Below are 23706 nucleotides of genomic sequence, written 5' to 3'. Positions count from 1 at the left end.
TTGACTGAATATTTATTTAAGTTTAAGTTATGTTCCTAAATACCAGTTTTAAAAGGCTGTATTTGCCTTGCACATTTAAACCTGACTTAACTTGATCTTTGTTTGCACTTAAAGGGAATTCCCTATTGTTTCCAATTGTTCTAGTTGCTTCTTAACTTGAACATTTCACAGAAGAATCAGTAATGCAACCAAATATTATTATACAACTTGCACTTTAAAAGCACTACGTGATCAGCGTTTTACGTTGTCATGATCCATAAATACAACAATAAATTGCCTGTTGACTGGCAAAAGCAGAATAAATGTCAGTATTTTTTTTGCTATTATCATCACAAACACTATCGTGAGCTATTTAACAATACCGTGAGCTTTTCCACAATATCGCAAAAAAATATCGTACCATGAGGTCAATATCGAAATTGTTTCGTACCGTGAGATTTTGATATTGTTACATCTCTAATCAATATTTAGTAGAGCCTCCTTTTGCAAAAATAACAGCTTCTAGATGCTTTTTATATCCTCTGATGACTGTCTGGATTGAGGTAATTTGGACCATTCTTCCTTACAATACATCTCCAGTTCAGTAAGGTTTGATGGGTGCCTAGCGTGGACAGCCCGCTTCAAGTCACCCCATAGATTTTCAATTATATTCAAGTCTGGGGACTGGGATGGCCATTCCAGAACATTGTAGTTGTTCCTCTGCATAAATGCCTTAGTGGATTTGGAGTAATGTTTCGGGTCGTTGTCCTGCTGGAACACCAAACTCTGCCGTAACTTCAGCTTTGTTACAGATTCTTGAACATTATTGTCCAGAATTTGCTGGTACTGAGTTGAATCCATGTGTCCTTCAACTTTAACTAGAAATCCCAGTTCCTGCACTAGCCACACAGCCCCACAGCATGATGGACCCCCCACCAAATTTTACTGTGGGCAGCAAGTGTTTTTCTAGGAATGCTGTGTTCTTTTGCCTCCATGCGGCTCCTTGTGACCGAATAACTCTCATCAGTCCAGAGCACTTTGTTCCAAAATGAGCCTGGCTTGTTCAAATGTAGTTTGGCAAACCTAAAGCAAGCCTGTTTGTGGCGCGTGTGCAGAAAAGGCTTCTTCCGCATTACTCTCCCATACAGCTGTTCTCTGTGCAATGTGCGCTGCATGGTCCAGCAATGCACAGTGACACCATCTGCAGCAAGATTACCTTGCAGGTCTTTGGAGGTGGTCTGAGGGTTGTCCTTGACCATTCTGACCATTCTTTGCCTTTGCCTGTTATTTTTCCTGGCCTGCCACTTCTGGCCTTAACAAGAACTGTGCCTGTTGCCTTCCATTTCTTAATGACATTCCTCACAGTGGAAACTGATAGCTGAAACCTCCGGGATAACTTTTTGTAGCCTTCCCCTAAACCATACTGCTGAACAATCTTTGTTTTTAGATCATTTGATAGCTGTTTTGATGCCCCCATTTTGCCACTGTTCAGAGGAGAATCAAAGAGAAGCACAACTTGCAATTGGCTAACTTAAATACCCTTTCTAATAATTGAATGCACCTTTTTATGTAATTGAAGGCTTAACAAGTTAATCAGACTAACTATGTGTTGCATTTAGTAGGCAGAGGTATTCAAATCAAATAAATGATAAGGGTGCCCAAACTTTTGCACAGCCTTTTTTTCACATTTGATTTAATTTCACACAACTGAATACTACTACACCAAATATATTTGTCTGGAACACACCCCAGCACTCAGTGTTAACTAGAAAAGGAATATTACAATATTATATTGATCTTTTTTTAAATTATCATGCAGCCTCAGAGGTGTGCCTAAACTTTTGCATACGACCGTATCTGCAGTCATCCAATTTAGCTGCTAGTAATGTCTGTGCGTACTGTTTTACTTGTGCCGTTAACACCGTACTTAAATTATTTGAATAATCAAATCCAGTAATTCCGTCATGATTGAAAACATTTTCGTCTAGTTTGATAGCTAGCCAAGTCTCCTATGGTCGATGCCTCAGCTAGGGTGGCTAATTTGCGGCTGGCGTCGGTGAAATAGGAACAAAGTATGTTGCCTCAGCTAAAGATTCGTAGCAAGTACTGTTCAAATTATACATACAAATGTGTAGGTTTTTGCCAGCTCCAAATTTAGGATGAACTATTAGCCAACTCTGCTGTGGGTCAGCGCGAATGCAATTTTTATAGCTAAGTATTAACATTGGAGTGAACTAGTGTTGCACTGTAAACCTGTACTAAACGAGACACTCTTACATGTATTTGTACCGAACCGTACGGCACGGGCGTCACGGTTCGGCTCGTGAAATTGCATGGAGAATACACGGTATAAAAATTAATAAAACTCGCGTGCAAATTACTTAATGTAATGCGGAACTACTGTAAGATATTCGTGTTCTTTAGGGACAATCTGTAGCCCCGCCTTAGCTCTGAAACTGATTGGCGCCGCCACCTGTGTAGCCGAGCTGTGCCTGAGTGAGTCAGAGATAGCTAGCAGCAGCAGCACTAAACTAGTGCTAAATATGAATGTTCGTAGTGTAAGTATAGCGAAAAATAGCCTAAACTTTCCTAGACTTTTAGCTGCGGTACTAATGCTGAGGGCTCGCTGATATTGCTGTCTTACTAGAACGTGCAGTTAGTCTAGCAGACGCCTTTATCCGGAGCGTAGTATCTATGAGTTGTTGCTAACGTCCGCTGATGTTGTACACACCCAATAAATTCCAAATTTCCAGGCCTCTCTAGTTTCTACTCTGCCACGATCTTCTGTAGCTTCTCAGCTAGGTGAGTGCTTGTGTTCTGCTCATACAGGGGCCGTGTCTGTAGAAATGACGCTTTCATTTCCCACTCAGTCAATAAAATGAGCAGTCACCGTGAGGTAGCTTTCGGTAGCACGAGAAGTCCAACCATCAGTCGTTAGTGAAACGGAGGGTGCAGCTGACAACTCGCGCTCCATCAACGTCCGTGTTTTGTTGTATATGTAAGGGACCAGGGCCGGCGTTGCTGCTACTGTATCCCTGCCTGTGTTTGCGCTGTTGCTCAGCTAGTAGCCTATCGTGTCGTGGTGTAGGAGGACTGATCGACAAGCGCATCATACATTTAGCTAAGACTTGCATGTACAGTAGTTAGTCTGGAGCCCTGCTTCTGCATTTTTGTTTTGCTTTTCCCCCCATTGTACCGAACTCGTACCGAACTGTGATGTCTGAACCGCGGTACGAACCGAACCGTGACTTCAGTGTACCGTTCCACCCCTACCGTGCATACATAGGAGACAATCACTGCAAAAGAGCTGCAGTTCTGGTGCAGACAGGAGAACCTAGCAGAACGCCATCTCCGTAGCACTCCATCCAGTCCAGAACCAGGGGTCCTGAAGTCTCGACTCTTCTGATACTCAAACGATGCGATGTTAATATACCTCTCTGATCTAACGAGTCTGGCTAACTGTCGTGACCTCTCAGGTGGGCTATGGCTGCGATGGAGAGCTGGAGAGATGGTTGTTCTCCTGTCTCTGAACAGAAAATGTAGATCTTTTGCAGTGATCGTTAATGAGTCTAATGACGAATCATGGTCAGAATTATGATGGCCCATGCTACACCCCATCACCAGATATGCAGTACATAGATACATCTATATCAATATAGACGGTATTACACTGTTCAAAAATGTTGATCTTCCCATGGCACATTGTTAAGTTTATGGTCATGAATCACTGCAAAATTGCTATAGTTATAAGTATAAATTGCTATAGCTGTAAGTCCTTGGAGACTTGCTGCATGAGAAGGATGCAAATTTAGTCTTTAAATGGTCCAAAGCTGACTGGGATGCCTTTATTGGCTAGATAACATATAGATCACCTTGGCTAGATAACCATGTTTCATGTCTTTAACTTTTTTTGTTTTTGAAGCTGAAAAGTTTGTTGCAATGTTTTTATTTTAGTATACCATATTTTCTGATTTGAGCAAATAAACAAAATATTTCCCTGTTGAAATCAAACTTTTGAGTTGTCATTACTAATAAGTGTGTTTTAGTGAAAAACTATCTCAGTACTAATACAGATTAGTTAATTGTAATATTTAGCTACAGAGATTCAGTGCACTGATCATGGTAAGCAAAGACAACTACAATGTTTTAAGTTTTGCAAGGGGAGGGGCTCGGAATTCTGCCCTGCAAGTATGAATGGAGAGACTTTTAGATTTAATGGCTGCTAGGAACAGGATAATCTTCTCTTAACAAGTCTTCCTTATATAAGAATTATCTACTTATTATGAGATTCCCAATGTACTTAAAACAAGAATTGTAATCTGGTTTTCATCCTCTCTCGACTTATTTTGAGCAAATTTGCCTTAACCTGGTTTGTACCCAAGTTCTTATTTACTCAAGTCAAAAAATCTTAACAAGAATGCTCAATACAAGTGGTCCAGGCCTATATTGAGATTTTGAGGTCTTATTTTCTGGATTTCTTTTTCTTGTTTCAAGAAATCTTTTTCTTATTTCAAGAAATCTTAACAAGTGTGATTATCTTGCTTCACTGGCAGATAATTTTGCTTGTTAAAAGAACATTTAGCTAATTATTGGTCATTTTTCTCTTACTTTTTTTAGTAATTTTTTGCAGTGAACCCTCGCAAAGCAGCTGGGCCGGACTCTGTATCTCTAGCCACCCTCAAGCACTGCGCTGACCAGTTGTCTCCGGTGTTCACCACCATCTTCAACACCTCCCTGGAGACTTGCCATGTACCAGCCTGTCTCAAGTCCTCCACCATCATCCCTGTGCCCAAAAAGCCAAGGCCAACAGGACATAATGACTACAGACCCGTCGCCCTGACCTCTGTGGTAATGAAGTCTTTCGAGCGCCTGGTGCTAGCACACCTCAAAGCCATCACAGACCCCCTCCTGGACCCCCTGCAGTTTACCTACAGAGCCAACAGGTCTGTGGACGACACAGTTAACATGGCCCTCCACTTCACCCTGAAGCACCTGGACTCCCCAGCATTCTACGCCAGGATCTTGTTTGTGGACTTTAACTCTGCCTTAAATACCATCATCCAGCCTTGCCTGACTCCACCTGCAGGTGGATTACAGATTTCCTGTCAGACAGGAAGCAGTGTGTTAAGCTGGGAACACACGTCTCTGACTACCGGTCCATCAGCACCGGATCTCCTAAGGGCTGCATCCTTTCCCCTCTGCTCTTCTCCCTATACAGCAACAGCTGCACCTCCAGTCATCCATCCGTCAAACTCCTGAAGTTTGAGAACGACACCACCCTCATCGGGCTAATCTCTGACGGGGACGAGTCTGATTACAGCTGGGAAGCTTACAACCTGGTGACCTGGTGCAGCGAGAACAACTTAGAGCTCAATGGTCTTAAGACAGTGGATATGGACTTCAGGAAGAATACAGCCCCACTCACCCCCATCACCCTGTGTGACTCCCCAGTCAACACTGTGGAGTCCTTCCACTTCCTGGGCACTATCCTCTCCCAGGACCTCAAGTAGGAACTGAACATCAGCTCCCTCACCAAGAAAGCACAACAGAGGATGTACTTCCTACGGCAGCTGAAGAAATTCAACCTGCCAAAGACAATGATGGTGCACTTCTACACAGCCATCATTGAGTCATCCTCACCTCCTCCATCACCGTCTGGTACGCTGCTGCCACTGCCAAGGACAAGAGCAGACTGCAGCGTATCATCCGCGCTGCTGAGAAGGAGATTGGCTGCAATCTGCCTACCCTGGAGGACCTGCACACCTCGAGGACCCTGAGGCGAGTGAGGAAGATTGTGGCCGACTCCTCCCACCCTGGACACTCTGTTCCAGCTACTCCCCTCCGGCAGAAGGCTGCGGTCCATCAGGACCAAAACCTCACGCCACAAGAACTGTTTCTTTCCATCCTCTACTGGCCTCTTCAACAAGGCCAAGGACTCCCACTGACATTTAACTATTATCTATTATTAGTCCATCCGACACTTGTTGCACTACGCACAAGCCACCTTATTTGCTCTAATGCCCATACAAATTCTTATTATTTTTTTAATTTATATTTTACTTTTTAGAATTTAAATTGTTTTTATTTTTTAGACGGTTATTTCCTAGGATTAGTTAGACTACTGTAGTTTGATACTTTTTGATTGAAGATCCGTATATGTTTATTGTTTGCACCTTCCGGCCTCAGTAAATTCCATGTTTGTGTAAACCTTCTTGGTGAATAAAACCAAATTCTGATTCTGATTTTCCTTCCAAGGGGTAAAACCCAAAGGCCAACTGTAAAGTCAAATAGGCCTGGACTGGTAATTTGTCATACCGGGCAAATGCCTGGCTGGCTGAGACACCTTTTGCGCCGGTGTAAAATAAAAACGTGATAAGAATAACAATTTGCCCATTGACCGCCCCATGAACCACATTGGTTCTTTCTATATGCTGACACTGGGATAGCCTAATCATTTCTCTTACAAGTCCCCACCCCTCCCCCTTATTAATATGTTTCTTGTGAGTCAGATGCCATGGCCCAGAGACATAAATCTATGGAGCTAGTGCACATGCTATGACGACAACGACGATGATAATAATTTGCGCAGACTCATGTACAGCTGCATGTGCAGACTTACGACCTCTATGAACAGCATCATCCTGGTACTAACCAATCCAGCACTAAGCTCAATACGTTATTTTTCTAATATGTGGACTCATTGGCATCTGAGCCTCCTCAGGAAATGATGTACCTCGTGTTTTTATAATATGTTTGTATGTTGTTTTGTAATCTATGAACCTAGTAAGTGTTCGAAATAAAGTTTATATATAATAAACCAAACAAATTAACGTTGACTAATTAACTAATTAACTAATTGACTAATTAACTCCAGCTGAACCTTGCCAAAACAGAACTTCTCATCATCCCGGCCAAACCCTCCATCTCCCATGACTTCTCAATCACCCTGGGATCTGCGACGGTGACCCCCTCATCCTCTGCCAGGAACCTTGGGGTGACCATGGACGACGAGCTCTCCCTCACGGCCCACATTGCTGCGGTCTCCCGGTCGTGTAGATTCACCCTCTACAACATCCGGAAGATCAGGAGATACCTGTCTGAGCACTCCACCCAGCTGCTTGTCCAAGCACTTGTCCTCTCCAAGTTGGACTACTGCAACTCGCTGCTCGCCGGTCTCCCATCATGCGCAACCCGCCCTCTTCAGAGAATTCAGAACGCAGCGGCCCGTCTGGTCTACAATCTACCCAGACGCTCCCACGTTACCCCGCTCCTCATCTCCCTCCACTGGCTACCCATAACGGCCCGCATCAGATTCAAGACCCTGGTACTGACCTTCCGAGCAGTGAATGGAACTGCGCCCGACTACATCAAGTCTCTCCTGCAGCCTTACACCCCCACCCGCCACCTACGGTCTTCTTCAGACAACCGCCTGGTGGTCCCACCTCTCAAGACCGCCCGGTCCCAGCACAAGCTCTTCTCCTGCCTGGCACCCCAGTGGTGGAATCAACTCCCCACCTCCATCAGAGACACGGACTGTCTCTCCACCTTCAAGAGAAGGCTCAAGACGCACTTGTTCCGGGAGTACAATGGTACTTAGGAATGGTTTGCTGAATCCAACGCTAGTTTCCTCAAGGTTCACAATGACTCTTGCTTAGACTGTTGCTCTTGTTGGTTAGTGGTAGCTGATTTAAACTGTTGTATTCTTCTTTTTTAGTTAATCCTATTTTTATTGCTTTCCTACAGGTACACCTGCACTTAGAGATCAATGTTGTGTAATTTTAACTTGTTTAACTACATGCTCTTATGGTCTCTTCCCTTTAGCACTATTTTTTGGTTGTTCACAATATGTACTTCTTGTCTTTGACTACCCGCAATGCTGTGGGGCTATCTTGTTGTTATTATCAGTGACCTATGCACTTTGTGAAGCTCTCTCTTGGAAGTCGCTTTGGACAAAAGCGTCTGCTAAATGAATAAATGTAAATGTAAATAAATGTTGAAAAAGGACGTACAAGGACGGATTTGGACACAGTCATTGTAATCAACAGTTTCAGAGAAGCATAAGCTACTAAAGAAACTGCTGTTATTGTAAGGGGAGATGAAATTGTTGGTATTAAGACACAATTATTAAATATTGTATCTCTGTACATTGGAGATAATGTGACACATTCCCCCTACTTTGTACATACTTAAAAAGTTTACTATTTGCTTAGGCCTACTTTAATTTCATTACATAATTTCAAATGATACTTTGACTTTCAGTAAAGCATCTTTGACAATTACTTGTACTACTACTTGAGTATGGAGGTTGTGTAGGCCTACTCCACTGCCCCCTCTCATCACCAGGGAGTCAGTCAAGAGTGAGTGAATACAATGGTCCACTTGCACCAGCACAATTGTACACAGCACTAACTTGGTACAGATCCTGCTGTTAAAGCAGATCACTAGATCCATCTCTTTGGAGTCTGCTGTACTAAACTATGAACTGCTATCCCGTGGGTCAACTGGACACCAAGGACATCAACACTGCACAAGACTGGACTCCTGTCTTCGCCTTGCTTCAACAGTCAGTGTTGTCGAGTTGGAACAAGCACTCACTAAAATGGCGTAACCATTTGCATTGCATTGTTCTTGTTTTTGTCATAACTCTGATTATTTGTCCTATCATCTAGCCTTTTCTATAGAATTTCATTACTTTTTGTATTTTTATTTGATGTGTATTACTGTAGTTTAGTGGGAAAAAAAGCTCCATAGTATTAGTTGATGTGCAGCCTTATCCGAAAAATACAATTTCTGTAATGATAAGCAGAATCTTCTGTCTTTTAAAATAGTAATTAATTTTGATAATATTATCATTTACTTTAGTTATTCAACATGTTATATAGTGGTAATAAAAGGGTGGATTTCTTAGTCCTATTAATAATCACATTCTACACACTTGACTACACTACATGACAACCTCCATTTTAGAAAGTAGGCTACATATATTTAGCTTGCATTTAACACCAAATATTTCTTGACAACACAAAAAAACGTATTTAAAAACATACAAAGACACTGCAGAGTGTGTTGTCCACAAGAGTAAGGTGTAAGGAATTCTGTGTCGCATTGGGTAAGAAACAACGGGTTTAGATATGGTCTTCTCCTGGAAGGCAGCGTACACCTTCAATCAGTAGGTTTACTACAGCAAATCAAAACGCAAGGGGATGAGTCAGCTGGTCAGCTGTTTCTGTGCCAGAGTGTGAGGTGACAATGACAAAACTAAAGGCTGTGCGACATGTATGCATAGTCAATGAACACCGAAATGGATTTCAGGATGACAGGTCACATGAACAAAAAGCTATTGAAGTTTGAAGGAGGGAATCAGGTGGCTAAGAGGTTATGGAATTGGGCTAGTAATCAGAAGGTTGCCAGTTCAATTCCCGGCCATGCCAAATTACGTTGTGTGCTTGGGCAAGGCACTTCACCCTACTTGCCTCGGGGGGAATGTCCCTGTACTTGCTGTAAGTCGCTCTGGATAAGAGCGTGCTAAATCATGTGAGATGACAATGAGAAACCTAAAGGCTGTTCAACATGTATGCATTGTTAATGAACACTCAAATAGATTTGAGGATGATAGGTCACATGAACAAAAAGCTATTGACGTTTGAAATATTCATAAATCCATCTACAATAGTGCGAGATGAAAATGAACAGAATAAAGGTTGTACAACATGTATGCATTGGACTTGGCAATGTAAGCATATCATTTTTAAATGTATTTATTTTACAATTAAATTATAGTGGAACATTTTCTGCATGTTTGACCTTAAAGCAAATTAGATCACGCACCCCCCTGTGAACTGTGGTGCCTCTGGCGCCCCCTAGAGGGGAGCGCGGACTCCAGGTTGGGAACCACTGAATTAGATAACAAAATAATACACCATGGAATATGTTGCCCAGACCCTTAACCTGTTCTGGAGACTGTTAAATGTGCCTAAAAACGCCTAAACAGCATAACCAAAGTAAATTGAAAGCTGTTCTTGAACCATTTGGAGTACATGCATGTAAATGGACTCTTTTGAAAGCTGACACTCTGAAGTTATGTTCCTTGTTGTCAGGACCCCTGTCAGTCCTACTGGTGTTGAGTAATAGAAGCTTGAACACAAGGAAAGTGAAAGTTTCTATTTCCGCCTAGATTTTGTTTTGAAAACAGAGGCCTGAAGAGGCCTAGAGGTGGTAGGTATTAGCTGGAAGACAGAATTGGACCACAGGTTGAAGCCTTACCCAATTCAGATCAAAAGTCAAACATAATACCACAATATATTCATATTTGACACATGTTTTTATAAGAGTACATCCAGGCGTTTTCTAAAAGGGCCTTTTGGAGACTCCAGAATGACCCTTCTAACCAAGGTCAAATTCTTAGGATAAAAAGGTATAATTGTTATTTCTAATGAAAGGTGGTCCTTAGAACTATCATATATAACAGCTAAATCCCTCATTAGTATTACTGAAACACAAAAACTGAAGCATGAACACATTGGAGTGATTTATCTGATTCCCAGGATTAGCACACAAAGAACACTGACATATTGCGCAATCGACTTTTATTTTGAAGGCTCCACAAAACCTGGCATATGGGGTATCGCCATTTACAGCTAGCGCTAAGCTACAAGGATAACTAGCTCTTTTCAGAGTCATTCCAAGCCAGTTAGAAAAAATCGTGTAGAGGGGGGCGGGGGGGGGTGGGCGGGGGGTGGGCTGGACGCACAGACCTAGTTGGCTTTAGAGGACTGTCACCGGGGCATGGAAGCTCCTATTGGCTAAATTTTGTAAAAAATAAATAAAAATAAATATTGTCTATCAACAGGTCAGAGTGTAGCGGCCATTTTAAGACTATCCCCGTGTTTCTACTTGACCCAGATCTCATGCTATGAGCTAAAGTGCGTTGAGAGACAGAATTCTTTTTTTTTACGAAGTAACAATGAAGCAACAAGATCGTGGCTATGTGTGGATATAATTCTTTGTTTGGACAACTACTCGACATGGTTTGATACTTTGGACCCTTGGGAATGTAAGCAGATGAGGTTTTGATGAGTTGTGTGCATACCTGGACATTCCTAAGTAATCGAAGGTAAGTACAACTTTTTTCTCTGGCATTGTTGAATGAACGGTCACCGGACAAAGACGTTGACGCTACTTTCTGTTGCAAGTTGAGCTTGAATTGGTTTATTTCAATGGAAGCACAAGAATCGTAGCTTTCCAACGATGTATAACGTGTACTAGTCGAAAAAAATTATTTATGATTTTTAATGCCTAATAACTGGGGGAGGAGGGGGCAGTGTTTCGGGCCCGCACGCAAAACAGGTTACACAGCACAACATTAAGAAATTATTAGAAGGTGCAACAACATGAGTCATGCTGCCAATTTCAGATTTTTTGTGACGAGAATAACTAACATTTTAAACCACAAACATGTCCCAACATTTAGGTGGTTTATTCCCCATGGGCAACTTTATTATTGTTTGCTTGTTTTAAGTAGGCAGTTTTGTGTTGGCTGTGGTTGTTAATCATAGAAACCAACAGTGACAGTTTAAATTTAGATTCAGGGTGTCAATCATTGGATGTTGGTAGAATGTTGGGGAATATTTGCTCAACATTAGGGTCAAAGTTCACTTGGCCAAGGCGTTGTCCCACAATCTTCAACAATTTCACTCAGTAACACCAAAACTAATTGACTATCCTAGACACTCACCCAGGCTGTTCTCACTGCTGGTTGGCCTGGAGGCAATGCGATCCCTGATCAATCTGGTTTCAGAATCCTGGCACAGTTCGCCCTCCTCCTTGTGAATCTCGTTGACCAGTTGCATGCGGCAGCGTCTGAAGTCCTCAAAGGAGATCTTCCCTCGTTCGTCAGCTCCAAGCTGGCCCATGATCTCAGCCACGGACTCCTCCATGTTCAGTTGCCGACATACCATCAGCAGGTCGTTCCTGATATGATAAATAAATGTTCTGTAAGATATTTCATTCCCAGCCAAGGCCGAGAACATCCTAATTCCAATATACTGTGATCCCCTCAAACACTAGGCCTAGCTCTTCAGAGCTCTCTTCAATTAGATACACCCATGTTATGCCTAAAAATATGTATTAACAACTTAATGTGCAAAGCAACATCCTCCTTGAGGTCAAAAACTGAAAGAATGTAGCCATCCTTTCTTTGAAAAGACTAGTGCACAGTGCCCGTGATAAAATCGGTGGCACACACACATATTTCTGGATTTTTTTTTTTATAGGGCACAGTGCCTGCGATGATGTCAGTGACACACATATCTGTAATTATTTACATTTATGCATTTAGCAGACGTTTTTATCCAAAGCGACTTCCAAAGGAGAGTTTTACAAAAGTGCATGGGTCACTGATCATAACAACGAGATAGCCCCAAACATTGCAGGTAGCCAAAACATGAAGCATACATTGTGAAATTTAAATAAGTCCCAAAGACAAGAACCATAAGAGCATGTAGTTGAACAAGTTACAATTAAGCAATTTAACAACATGAACCTCAAAAGTGCAAGGGTGTACCTGTGGGGAAAAAAGCAAGCAACAAAAATATATTACACAGCAAGTACAATAGTTTTAAGTCAGTTACAACTAAGCAACAAGATTCTCAATAAGAGTCATTGTGATCCTGAAACATCAGCTCCAGCCAATCATTCCTAAGTGCCATTGTACTCCTGGAACAAGAGCGTCTTGAGCCTATTCTTGAAGGTGGGGAGTTGATTCCACCATTGGGGGGCCAGACAGGAGAAGAGCTTGTGTTTGGACCGGGCACTCTTGAGCGGTGGGCCCACCAGACGGTTGTCAGAAGAAGACCGTAGGTGGCGGGTGGGGGTGTAATTATAGATGACAGTTCTCAGTGGTCCCCTCGGTTTGGTGCCTGTACGTTGGGGTTCACCCAGTGGACGAGAGGGTAGCCTCCCTTCGCCTTCTGGTGGGGGACGTGTCCTCACTGTTGTTTGTGCTTACGCACCAAACGGCACCTCAGAGTACCCCCATTTTTTGGAGTCTCTGGGGGGGTTGCTGGAAAGCGCTCCTACCGGAGATGCCCACGTCCTCCTGGGGGACTTCAATGCACATGTGGGCAACGACATTGACACCTGGAGGGGTGTGATTGGGATGAACGACCCCCCCAATCTGAACTCGAACAGAGTTTTGTTGTTGGACTTCTGTGCTAGACACGGCAGTTCGATGATCGACTTTGTAGTCGTGTCATCAGACCCGAGGCCGAGCTGTCAACTGATCACCACCTGGTGGTGAGTTGGCTACGATGGTGGGGGAGGACGCCGGTCAGGTTTGGAATGTGAGGGTCTGCTGGGAATGGCCGGCAGAATGCCCTGTCAGAAGGAGCTTAAACTCCCACCTCCGGGAGAGCTTCAACCATGTCTCAACTTAGATTTTATTTTATTGTACATTTTATTTCATTCTAATTCCACTTAGTACTGCTAGTTTATGGTGCCTCTGGACTGGCAGACGGGGGTGGTGGTTCCCCTTTTTAAAAAGGGGGACCGGAGGGTGTGCTTCGACTTTAGGGGGAATCATACTCCTCAGCCTCCCTGGGAAAGTCTATTCAGGAGTCCTGGAGAGGGGGGTCTGCAATGTGGTTTTCGTCCTGGCCGTGGAACAGTGGACCAGTTCTACACCCTCGGCAGGGTCCTGGAGGGTGCATGGGAGTTCGCCCAACCAGTCTACACATGTTTTCTGGATTTGGAAAAGGTGTTCGACCGTGTCCCTCGGGGGCTCATGTATGGGGTGCTCCGGGAGTACAGGGTATCGGATTCCCTGATCGGGGCTGTCCAGTACCCGGACGACCGGTGCCAGAGTTGGTCCGCATTACCGGCAGTAAGTTGAACTTCTTCCCGGAGAGGGTTGGACTCCGCCAGGGCTGCCCTTTCGTCACCGATTCTGTTCATAACTTTTATGGACAGAATTTATAGGCGCAGCCAGGGCGTTGAGGGGGTCCGGTTTGATGACCTCAGGATCGGGTCGCTGCTTTTTGTGGATGATGTGGTCCTGATGGCTTCATCGGGCCGTGACCTTCAGCTCTCAATGGAGTGGTTCGCAACCGAATGCAAAGCGGCTGGGATGGGAATCAGCACCTCCAAATCTGATGCCATGGTTATCAACCGGAAAAGGGTGGAGTGCAATCTCCGGGTCGGGGAGGAGATCTTGACCCAAGCGGAGGAGTTCAAGTGTCTTGGGCTCTTGTTCACGAGTGAGGGAAGAATGGAGCGCGAGATCGACAGGCGGATCGGTGTGGCATCCGCAGTGATGCGGGCTCTGCATCGGTCCATCGTGATGAAGACAGAGCTGAGTGGAAAGGCAAAGCTCTCTATTTACCAGTCGATCCATGTTCCTACCCTCACCTATGGTCACGAACTGTGGGTAGTGACCAAAAGAACGAGATTGCGAATACAAGTGGCCAAAATGAGCTTTCTCCGCAGGGTGTCCGGGCTCTTCCTTAGAGATAATTTGAGAAGCTCGGTCATCCGGGAGGGGCTCAGAGTAGAACTGCTGCTCCTCCGCGTCGAAAGGAGCCAGTTGAGGTGGCTCAGGCATCTTATCAGGATGCCTCCTGGACGCCTCCCTGGTGAGGTGTCCTGGGCATGTCCCACTGGAAAGAGGCCCCGGGGAAGACCCAGGACACGCTGGAGAGACTTTGTCTCTCGGCTGGCCTGGGAACGCCAATGCTGTGGCAGCCTACATTCATGCAAATGATTATGTAGCCTTCATTTGTATTCCATTTCCTACGTTATAAATTGCATGTATTATGTTGATCAAAATGTACTATATTAGTTCTCTGTGAAAATGTCTTACCACAACAATTATCTAAACATTTCGTTCATAACAGAAGTCACAACGTGCACAATGGTGGCCTACTTCGCCATACAGCGCTTACAAATTTTCATTGTGCAGGCAGTTTTGACATCAGTAAACACATTCTTTTAATTCACTGATCTAAAGGCTACTGAAAGTATATCCACTTTATATTGTTGTTCTGTTAGCTATCCAGTTCCTTTGAAAGCAGCTGAATATCAGTTGTAAAAGCAAATTCGCTTTAAATAACTAAACAGAATTTCCTTATTAGTCCCTTAGTTTCATTTAATTGTGAATGCCTTTGTTAATTGCATTAGTTAAAATACGGTACTGCACTCCATTGTATTATAAAAAGGACAAAAGGGCAAAATATTAACTTTGCAGAGTGACTGGTTCTCAAGATATTGTAGGAAACTCGCTGCAGACCAGGAGCCGGGTGCACCAGCTGGGCGTAAAAAAGTTGGTATTAACTCCTACGTCAGCCTTAGCTACGTCCAACTTTGTGATTTGAATTTACACCAAGTGCACCAAGCTTGACAGACCACGTAGCTACACCTGGTTTTAAGATACGCGTCCTTGTGAAAATGTGAAAGCGTCAATCGTTGCCAAGCAACACATCTAAGAGCCTATCCAAAGCGCACTCTACAGCTAGCCTATCTCCCTTCAAAACAAGCCATGGATAAAAAAAAAAAAAAAAAAAAGGAAAATACATTTTAATGATAGAGAAATTTGAAAACTTCTAGAGTTGTTTACTCAGAATAGAAGAGTGATCACGGGGAAATTTAATAATAGCAACACAAACAGAAACAATCAGCTTGGAAATCAATCACCAATAAAATTAACAGTGGATTTGTGCGATGACGGACATATCTTTCTCGCCTTAATGCCCTTTCCATATGTTGCCTATAAACAAGACGGGCTGCATGTGCGATCAAACTGTTGTACATTATAATCGCCATCGATTTTCCAACTTACGCCTGCTCCCCACTAGGCGTAAAATGTACACCCAGGTGCAGCACAAAGGATTTAAGTCTAACTGGTGCATTAGTTGTAATTTTATGTTAGTCATAACCAGTGTTGGGAAGGTTGCCGAAAATGTGTAATTAGTTACAGTTACTAGTTACTTATTTCAGAAGTAACTGCATTACTTTACTAGTTACTGTATAGAAAAGTAATTAGTTACAGGGGAAATTAACGTTTGCGTTTTAATTCCCTGCTTCTATTATCAAATTAACGCACACAGATAGTTATACTATTATAGTGTTGCAGTGACACAGTGTGGGACACGACGACTGTCAAATGTTATATCATTGTATGTTGCTCATTAGTTGCCTGAAGGCAACAGACTCAACTGTTGACATAGGTCGCATGTCTTGACAACATACCTGGCAATCAGTCTGTTTAGTTCTGCCTGGCTTAGAGACTGAAAATACTTCTGTTTAAAATCAAGCCCGGGCTGTTTTGATGAAGTGCCTCCGACTGCTTGATCAGTGGAGCTAGCACTGGGTTCTTTCACGATTAGCTTTGTAGAAGCGTGTTGTTTTACTAGGTGCTTGTGAAGATTATAATTACTATTCTTGCAGTGGATAAAGTTCTTGCACCTGCACACAAACTACAACTATCCAGTATATTTTTATCCTTGATCTGGACAAGGGAAAAATAATGGCGATATTTCCATGACACAAAGCTTGCACGGTCCGAACTGTCGGCCATTGTGTGGGCTGGTCTAAAATGCGGAGTGATTCATTCATACACTGCGTCACCGTAAACTTGTTTAAGTTAGATTAAAAACAGGAAATTGGGGAATTCATGCAAGAAAAAAGTAACGAGTAACGAGCCCATTTAAATTTCAGTAATGTAATAATTATTATTTAATTGAAAAAAGTAATGAGTTACATTACTAGTTACCGCCAAAAGTAGTGGAGTTACAGTAACAATTCCCAACACTCGTCATAACTTTCAGTTCTACGTCGGACGTAGCGTTACACCCAGGCGTACGCCCAGCTGGTGCAATCGGCTCCTGAAGACCAATCCGAGTGAAAGAGGGCAAGCCAAACTGGAAGCAAATTATTTAAATGGTTTTCATTATTTTATGTCAAAACGCTTATCCAAACAACGTCACTGCACTTCATTGGATTAAAAAGAAGACACATGCAGAATATGAACTTCGCAGAGTACCCGGTTCTTGAGCTGATCGTGGGAAAATAAACCCATTTTAATTTGTACACACACACACACACACATAAACCTAGCATTATAAGAGAGATGCATTCAACATCACAAACACCTAGGTGCAGATCTATTTTACATTTGTTTAAATAGATTTAAAGGGACTTTCAATCCTCCACTATACAGGACGTTGCTGCCAATAAAGACCCTTGGGCTCTGCATGGAAATCATAATCCTATCCCCTTTGCAATGACTTTGAATACATTTTGCAGGTACCGTGAGCAAGATGTAAATTAAGAACTTTACCACAATTCTCATACAATAGTTTAGATTATAGGTGGTGGTATCAGGAAGTACTTAATTTGTTGCTGGTTGTACCGCCAGCAGTGGGGCTGATGAAAAATATGCTTATATTTAAAATGCTTCACGCAGTTGAAGGCATCAAACTGATTGTCTCATATCAAACACGCAGTAGTGGATTTAGGCATAGGCGACATGGGCAGCCGCCCAGGGCGGCACCTTGCTGGGGGTGACACGGCGCCCACGCCGACAACAAAAAAAATAGGAATGGTGAAATTTGCAAAACAGGTCAATGATATAATGTCACCGTGTGGGGCTGTGGGTAAATTCACCTGGTCGGAGTGGGCGCCCTGATTCTAGTTTGGGAGCTAGGCAGACTGCCTGCAGGTCACCCGCTCAGAAGTATGAGGGGGGAAGGGGGCAGGGATAGGTTGGCCTAGAGTCTCCCCACTGGAAACCCAAGGTAGGGGAAACCGGGGAATCTATCAAATAGGGCACCTATAACTTGGCACAGCAATACAATTATAAAAATCTGACGGACCACGAAATGCTACCAAATAAAACAATTCATTCATAATACTGTGAATATGGCCCAGCTAACATGTTGCGGCAACGTTGCCAGTAATCTCATTTGGTCACCCGCGACGTCGTAGCAACGTTATAAAGGAAATGTTGCCAGTTGGTGCCGTGGTCAACGTTGCCGCGGACAACGTTGCCGCAACGTCGTACCTTGGCCGGCTGGATACGTTATTTTTGGTGTAATGGACAATGTTGCCGCAACGTTGTACCTTGGTCGGCTGGATACCTTATTTTTGGTCCCGTTGGCGACGTTGCCGCGACGTCGTAGTACCCTGGTCGGCTACGTTAATTTTTGGACCATGGGTTACATTGCCGTTACGTCGCTCATTGGTCGTAGGACAATGGATCTCGAGTGCATTATAAGTGGTTTATCCAGAGATCACACTGGACTGCACTCAGTTTTGACACTTTTGTAATGTTGCCTAGTCTGCATGAATTTCAATCACACACACAATATTAAATGTTGCATCCCAGCACGTATAAATGTAAACAATGCATGTAATTCGTGTGCAACTCAGCCCCAGCATGTCATTGATCATCAATTTTCTCATATGCATAAACGTAGCTTAAATAAATAAAATACTTACTGAATTTGGAATATAATTTAGTCTTTCATTCTTTACTATAAAACATGTACAAAAGCAATCAATTGGTGATGTGTAAAATGATGAAGCCAACATTCTTTGTATAGCACACCAAAGCTGTATGACACACATTTTAATGCAAATTTGTGGTCCAATAATTTTGTAATTAAAGTGTTAAATGTGATCAAAAGGAAAAGCGACTCTTAAGAGTTTCATTTCCAAAGACATGTCATCACAGAATATTTCAGTTCTTCCTTAGCAAACTTGTTATCCCAAATTTCCCCATTGTGGGACAAATAAAGTTATGTCTTATCTTATATTTGAGGAATACGTCAGAATCGGCCTGTTAAAGCAACTACAACAATTGCATAATAATTAGGGATGCACGATATTGAATTTTAGCCGATATTCGATATGCCGATATTTACAAGCTAATTTTGGCCGATTGCCGATACAGATATATACACCTCTGCTTTTTAATTATTGAAAAGTCTCTCCTGTACTAGAATGAATCTGTTATTATGATGGGGTACTTGCTGTAGATACGGGACATAAACTTGATTTGTATCATTTTAGAAATAGACATTCACTCATGAAAACTATTGAAATTATTTCAAATATGGCAGATTTATTTATATTTTCACGTCACAATTTTCATACTGGAACAGTACCTCCTTGAACAACTAGTTTCAATAAAACTGTGTAGTTGACAATGACACATTCTTGACACATGCACAGAAATGCAGCTGTAACTCTGTAAACTTAAAATATATCGCATCACTGACACTTTCTAAACTCCGCAAATAGCCATTTTGTCATCATCCTTTGATACTGTGAAGTCCTGCCACAAAGCCGACGTGTTGAATCATGTTGTTGGTGCTCATAGTAACTTCTAAAACTGATTGTTCCAATCCTTGATTCTGATTAGCTATATCGCATTCCATGCCATTGTAAAATCCAGCATAACCTTACAGGTTGTCCTCATAACATTCCATATTACTGCGCATCGAATATTTCAAAGAAAAAAAGACGTTACACGGTAGCAAGCAACCTAGTCGTAAAGAGAATGGCAAAACATTTTGTGAATTTTGATTTGCTGGGTGGGCTGACGTTTGACGAGTGGTGGGAGACTATTGACAGAATGGAGGAGAAAGAGTTTAAAGAGACCAGGCATGCAGAGAAGACAGGCTGAAATGCCATTTATTATTAAATTATTTTATTTCTTACATTTGATTGTCTTTATTTATGAAACCATATCAAATATTTGTAGTAAAAGTTTTAGAAAAGCAATAAGGCCCGCAAGTCCGTGTTATGCGTTGATTTTAGAACAGGTAAGGGGAGTTGTTAGGCACAATGCGACGGGCTTATTGCTTAATTAAACATTTGCTTTGCGTGCACATAATTTGCATGTCACCTTATCGGCCAGGTACATCGGCAGAAAGTTTCATATCTGCAGATTACGTTTTGAAGATTTTATCTGCCGATACCGATGACGTGCAGATATTATCGTGCATCCCTAATAATAATAATATATATTCTATTTATACACACTGTAAAAAATTCAACTTGAAATTGTTCACCTTAATGTCATTTTTGAGTAAGTTGAACAAAATATTTTAAATAGCCATTTTAACTATAAAATGTGTTCTTCTAACTAACTTTATTGATTTTTGTGTGAAAAGGCTTACTACAATGTTCAAATTAGGACGTCATTTTAGTTGTATACTAGTCGGGCCCAATGACTTTGCGCATGTCCTCAACGCCTCGCTGAAACTGGGGTTTCCAAGAGATCTTGAAAAGATTTTAATCCACCGTTTTTCACACGGCTAAATTCCAGCTAGGAAAATAGCCATTTATAAAGGTGAGCTTTGAAAAACTGCGGTGTGGCTCTTTAGTAAGGACCTTATATGTTTGAGCCATCTAATTCAAAATCACCTAAATTAATTGAGTTACAAAAGGCTTCTATATTACTCCTAACTATTATAGTTACAATAGTTGGCATAACATTACATTAGCTAACACATACAAAGCTAGCTGATGCTCCTCACAATGCTAACTCTAGCTCTGCTTAGCTAATTTAGCTAGTGCCATATTGTTTTAATATAATTATCTAGCTAGCTAATTGCAAAAAGGCTACATAGAGGCAAGATTAGCTCAAATTGTTCAACTAATTGGTTTGCCTCTTGCTCCTTTACAGTTGCATGCAGTGCAAATTCGTCGCATCCAGTCAAGAAGTTCTTCAAAGACACCCCGGACTGCGGCATGGAATAAGAGCACACTGACTCTGAACCTCATTTTCTGGAGCCTTGTGACTCCACATTAATTGGCGTGCTTAAGTTTGAAAACACAAACACAGCTTTGAGATGGAACCCAAACTACGATGGACAACAAAAAAAGAACCAATTAAGGTTAGATCATTTATTGTATGTCACAAAGACTGTACTAGTATAAATGCCATAATTTCATTGCAATGTCACTTATCTTAAACTGTGCAGAGACTACCTTTCCTCTTCTGCCACGACCACAGCCAGTGACTGCAACATCCCATTGTTGGACAGATTATCTTACCACTGTCACACGGCCTAGCACTGTGTCCTTGGGAAATTATGGTAAAGTAATAAATGACCTTTTATAACAGTGACAATAATTGTATGCGCCATGGCAACCCTACAGGCTATTTTTTTAAGCAAAACCATGACTTAGAACTTTTGCATCACCAGATGCCATACCCCTAGGTGTCAACTCTGGTCTGGTGGAGGAGAACCCATTGGGGGGGCCAGGAAAACAGTTGGCAGCCAGGCAAGTGCAAATATAAGACACAAAAAAATACTCTGTTTTTCCAATAGCATTGCCAACTCATTGTAAGGCATACCCAAGTTGTTCTGATTGTGGTGGGGGGATACATATTTGTCAAAGCAACAAATGTTGTCATATTAATGCTTTGTATACGACCATTCAAGGTAACATTTGTTAAATACATCAATGTTACAACTAATCTAGAAGAACCACAGTGTATGCCAATCATGCAAACTCTTGTAAACTTGTTTTACTTGTCTTTAATGACAGACACATTACAGGTTATGCTCCGGAAGATGGAGCCATTGGAGAACCAGTAAGAGGCTCTCCTATTCAGGCGACTACAGGGCAGACACACTGTAGAGGTGCCAGTGATGGACCTACAGGTGGCCCAAACACAGGCTGAACTCCAAGACCTTGAGGAGCTCCTTAAGGTGCTGGAGTTCCAAAGGAGAGTGGTAGGTGTTTTAAGATGCCATGAACTATGGCTTACACGCAGCATTCAAATTGGTGCTGACAATAAGTTAATTACTTTTAATTGCAGACGCTGTGATGAAGTGCAAGACGGGACTGTGAGAAGGCTGTGGAGCTCCTCATAGCGTCTACACTCAAACACGCCCCTGCAGTCCATTCAAAACAAGCCAGGTGAATGAATCATGATTGCAGCTTCCATATCCAACCTTTCACATGGTTATGTGATAAAAATCTAGAATCACATAATCATTTTTTGATGTATATTATTTTAGATTTTTATGACTTGTACAGCCCCTTTTCACACATGCAATTATGCACCAACTTATTTTGTGCTTCATTGTCAGGGCCAACAGACCGGACCTGTAGCGGGGACTGTCAGAAGATTTTAATTCACTGTTTGGCACTTTGTTTGAAATAAAATGACAATGTTACATGGAAATGCTGCCTCCTTTATGATTAGCTTGAGTTAGGCTACACATCACACAAACATAGTCCTCCTAAAGTTGGCTACCATGTAGCCTAGTATACAAGAACAAGTAGCATTTTGGGCAAATGAGGTCTGCATATGAACCACCCCAATATAAGCAGTAAAATTGAGAAATATAGGTTACCAGGGTTTTTCCTGGGTCAAAATGGGTCTTCGGTGCTCAAAAAAAAAAAAAAAAAATCTATGTATATATATATTTATATATATATTCTTTTTTTTCTTTTTTCTAATCAATGTATTTATTCCCAAGTGTTTTTGCACCCCCCCCCCCCCCCCCCCCCCCCCCCCCCCCCCCACACACACACACACACACACGCACATTTTCGTCCTATTTCCCCTAAAGCAATACAGTTATAAAGTATGTTTTAAATGGCATAAATGCTGCCAATTAATAATTGACTTAACAACTTATTGTAAATGGTCAGTAGCCTATCGATTAAGGTAGGCCACTCTGAAGCATGTACACTGCCTGCTTCATTTGATCTTGATAGGCTAAGCATTCTGTAGCAAATATTAACAATATACCCACTTTTTATTAATTAAAACTACTTCAGCATAATAATGCACCTAAAATACAAACCTGAGAAAGGGCAGCAATCGCTATCAAATCAACAGACATGTGCAATTTAGCTAGCAGGGGAAGAATACAAACACGAAAATCACCAGTTAACTTGATTTAAATTTGCAAGAACTATAGACTTATACAATAACGATCTTAAGAACTGACAACATAAGTTATACGTTTTCAAGGACGCACAAGCGCAATCTCAACTGCGGTGTAAAGCGCGTGTCCGTGCTTTTCTCCGACATGCACTCACTGCTGATATACGGACTAAACTTTTGTACAGCCTGATTTCTAATACCGTGACGGCAGAAATGTAGCCATAGAGGAAACACTGCACTAGATGTTATCATTCCAGGTTAAGAATACCAATGGAGGCTGCGTTTGAAATCGTAAATCAAACTTTTGTCAGCATTGAGTGGAAATGTAATTAGCATTTGTAGGCTACAGGCAGTACTATTCGTGCACGTCGGGCTGGCCCTCGCAGCGGAACGACAGTTTAGTGGCCGCTCTGTCCATTCGCGCACCTCACAGTTGCGTATTGATCAGACAAGAACACACGCTTATCAACTTGATTATTATTGATCAAAACAGAACGAGGGTTCGGCTGTAGCCTACTTGAAACATACTATTGAGAACATATTCGCTGACATGCATTGCACGCGTGATGAACATAGGTATTTTTGCCTTTGGCGCTCGGGATTTGTCATTGGCGCTTGGGAAAACGGCTTTGGCGCGCGCCAAAATGTTCTTTATGTAGGAAAAACCCTGGTTACTTAATTAACATAGCAGTTACGGACTGGCAACGTCACAAAATTACATTGCCAGGACATCACGGTTACGGACTGGCAACGTCACAAGATTACGTTGCGGTTACGTTCTGGCGCCCTTTTAGTAGTAGTAGTAAGTCCTTTATTGTTAC

The 23706-nt window shown here is 42.2% G+C and overlaps 1 protein-coding gene across 3 annotated transcripts in view; it reads right to left on the bottom strand.

The window, feature by feature from the left end:
• mcc (MCC regulator of WNT signaling pathway) overlaps window positions 1-23706 on the bottom strand; it is a 333254-nt gene that overhangs the window by 306284 nt on the left and 3264 nt on the right. For all 3 annotated transcript variants that reach the window (XM_047045109.1, XM_047045107.1, XM_047045108.1), the window contains exon 2: window positions 11714-11949. In XM_047045109.1, the coding sequence (XP_046901065.1) occupies window positions 11714-11949 (236 nt within the window). The remainder of the gene's footprint in view (window positions 1-11713; window positions 11950-23706) is intronic.

The sequence above is a fragment of the Hypomesus transpacificus genome, chromosome 22 (assembly GCF_021917145.1).
Source record: "Hypomesus transpacificus isolate Combined female chromosome 22, fHypTra1, whole genome shotgun sequence".
NCBI classification, from domain to species: Eukaryota; Metazoa; Chordata; class Actinopteri; order Osmeriformes; family Osmeridae; genus Hypomesus; species Hypomesus transpacificus.
This window is presented reverse-complemented; position numbering and strand designations above follow the sequence as displayed.